This window comes from Lathyrus oleraceus, chromosome 1, assembly GCF_024323335.1.
Source record: "Lathyrus oleraceus cultivar Zhongwan6 chromosome 1, CAAS_Psat_ZW6_1.0, whole genome shotgun sequence".
In the NCBI taxonomy this organism is placed as follows: Eukaryota; Viridiplantae; Streptophyta; class Magnoliopsida; order Fabales; family Fabaceae; genus Lathyrus; species Lathyrus oleraceus.
In genome coordinates, this window is record NC_066579.1 from 79,445,483 (window position 1) to 79,447,303 (window position 1,821).

Genomic DNA, 1,821 nt, shown 5'->3' on the forward strand with positions numbered 1-1,821 from the left:
ATGTCACAACCTTTTGTCTCCACTTCAAGCAAATCTTCCAAAGAACATGCAAACCCTAATACTAGTGGCACTGAGATAGATCTCTCAAATGTCATCACTGATGTTGTTCCTCTCTCAATCATTCATGTCCATGCAACCCCCATGAGAAAGGCCAGAACCTCTTCCTCAAGAAAAAGCAAGCCTACAAAAGTAAGTACCACTTCCACTCCCTCCATAACTGCAAGCAATATGAATGATCCTGAACCCCTCACTGGTGTGAATAAACACATGTCCATGACTAACTTGTATCTTGATCCCATCAGCATCAAACCTAATGTTGGTATTAATGAAGGTTGCCCCGCTGTGACAAATGCTGTTGAAAATGTTGAAGCTTCTAGAACCAGCAATAAACCTAGCTTTGTTACTGCCTTGAGTAAATATAGTGTGATCGTTGCTGATAGAGATGATGTTGATAAGAACATCCTGGTGTTTATCTCTCAGGTTTTAGGGATTGACCCCAAGGCAAATGTTGTGTCGATGTCTTCACATCCTTGGCCCAACCAGATAACAGTTTTAAGAACCCCATAAATGATCCTGATGTGCATGCTTCTACTCTCTCTCCTGAGAAATCTCAAGACAAAGAAAGGTCAGAAGATATTCTTAATGAGTTGGGTAACAAAGATAAAAACCTTGTTGATCAACCCACTTACATTATTAATATTGAGGAATTAGACTCTGATGATGTTTCTATTGGTCAACGATTGGCTCCTGGCATAGCTAAACGGTTGAAGAATAGGAAGGATCAAGCTGTTGGGTCCTCCAACACTCCCTCCAAATTTGTCAGAAAGAAGGATAATGTTGGTCCCACTAAAAGTTGGAGCAAGGTGGTTACTCCTACACTTAAGAAGAAGTCCCTGAAAAGGAAGGAAGTTCCTACTGAGTCTAGTGAATTTGATCAGGATGTCGAACACAATGTTCAATACATCATCTCCACTTCCAGAAAGCAAGCCTATGGGAAGAAGATTCCATCCGACATTCTTGAGTACCACTTTACAACATCTTTTTTCACTCTGTGGAAAATATTGAAAAATGGAAATATGTTTATCAAAGAAGGTTAGCATTGGAAAGGGAATTGTGGAAGGATGCATTTGAATGTAAATAGGTGCTAAGTCTGATTCAAGAAGTTGGTCTGATGAAAATTGTAACAGGTTTTAGGAAGTGCTATGAGATATTGGTCAAAAAACTTATAATGAACATCTCCAAAGAGTGTGACAACAAAAGGAGCAAGGAATTCAGAAAAGTGTATGTAAGAGGAAGATGTGTGGATTTTTATCCTGAAATAATCAACAGGTTCTTAGGAAGAAATGAAGAAGAACAAGCTGAAATTGAAGTTTCAAACAATTTCATCTACAAAGAGATCATAGCTAAGCAAGTAAAAGAATGGCCAAGGAAAGGAAAATTGTCTATTAGTGCCTTGAGTGCCAAGTATGTTGTTCTCCATAGAATTGGAGCTGCTAATTAGGTTCCTGCCAATCACGCCTCCAATATAGCTACTAGGCTAGGTAAGTTCATCTACATTGTTGGGCCTAAGTCAAATTTTGATTTTGGGGCTTATGTTTTTTATCAGACTATGAAACATGTTGCATCTTATGCTGTAAAAATGCCTATAGATTTTCCCTCTTTGATTTGTGGAGTTATCATGAGTCAACACCTCAGCATATTGGTCAATTCTGACAGTATTTGCAAAAGGGACTCTCCTCTCTCATTGCATTATAGACTGTTCACTGGAAAACATGTCCCAGACGTTGCCATGACATCTGGGCATACTTCTTCAAGGTCCAC

The 1,821-nt window shown here is 39.0% G+C and overlaps 1 protein-coding gene across 1 annotated transcript; it reads left to right on the forward strand.

Annotated features, from left to right (window-relative positions):
• On the forward strand, window positions 1–1,501 carry LOC127092446 (uncharacterized). Its single transcript, XM_051031321.1, has 3 exons — window positions 1–412; window positions 544–1,092; window positions 1,188–1,501. Exons 1-3 carry the CDS (start codon window positions 1–3, stop codon window positions 1,499–1,501), a joined length of 1,275 nt encoding a protein of 424 aa, XP_050887278.1.
• The last annotated feature ends 320 nt before the right edge of the window (window positions 1,502–1,821 follow it).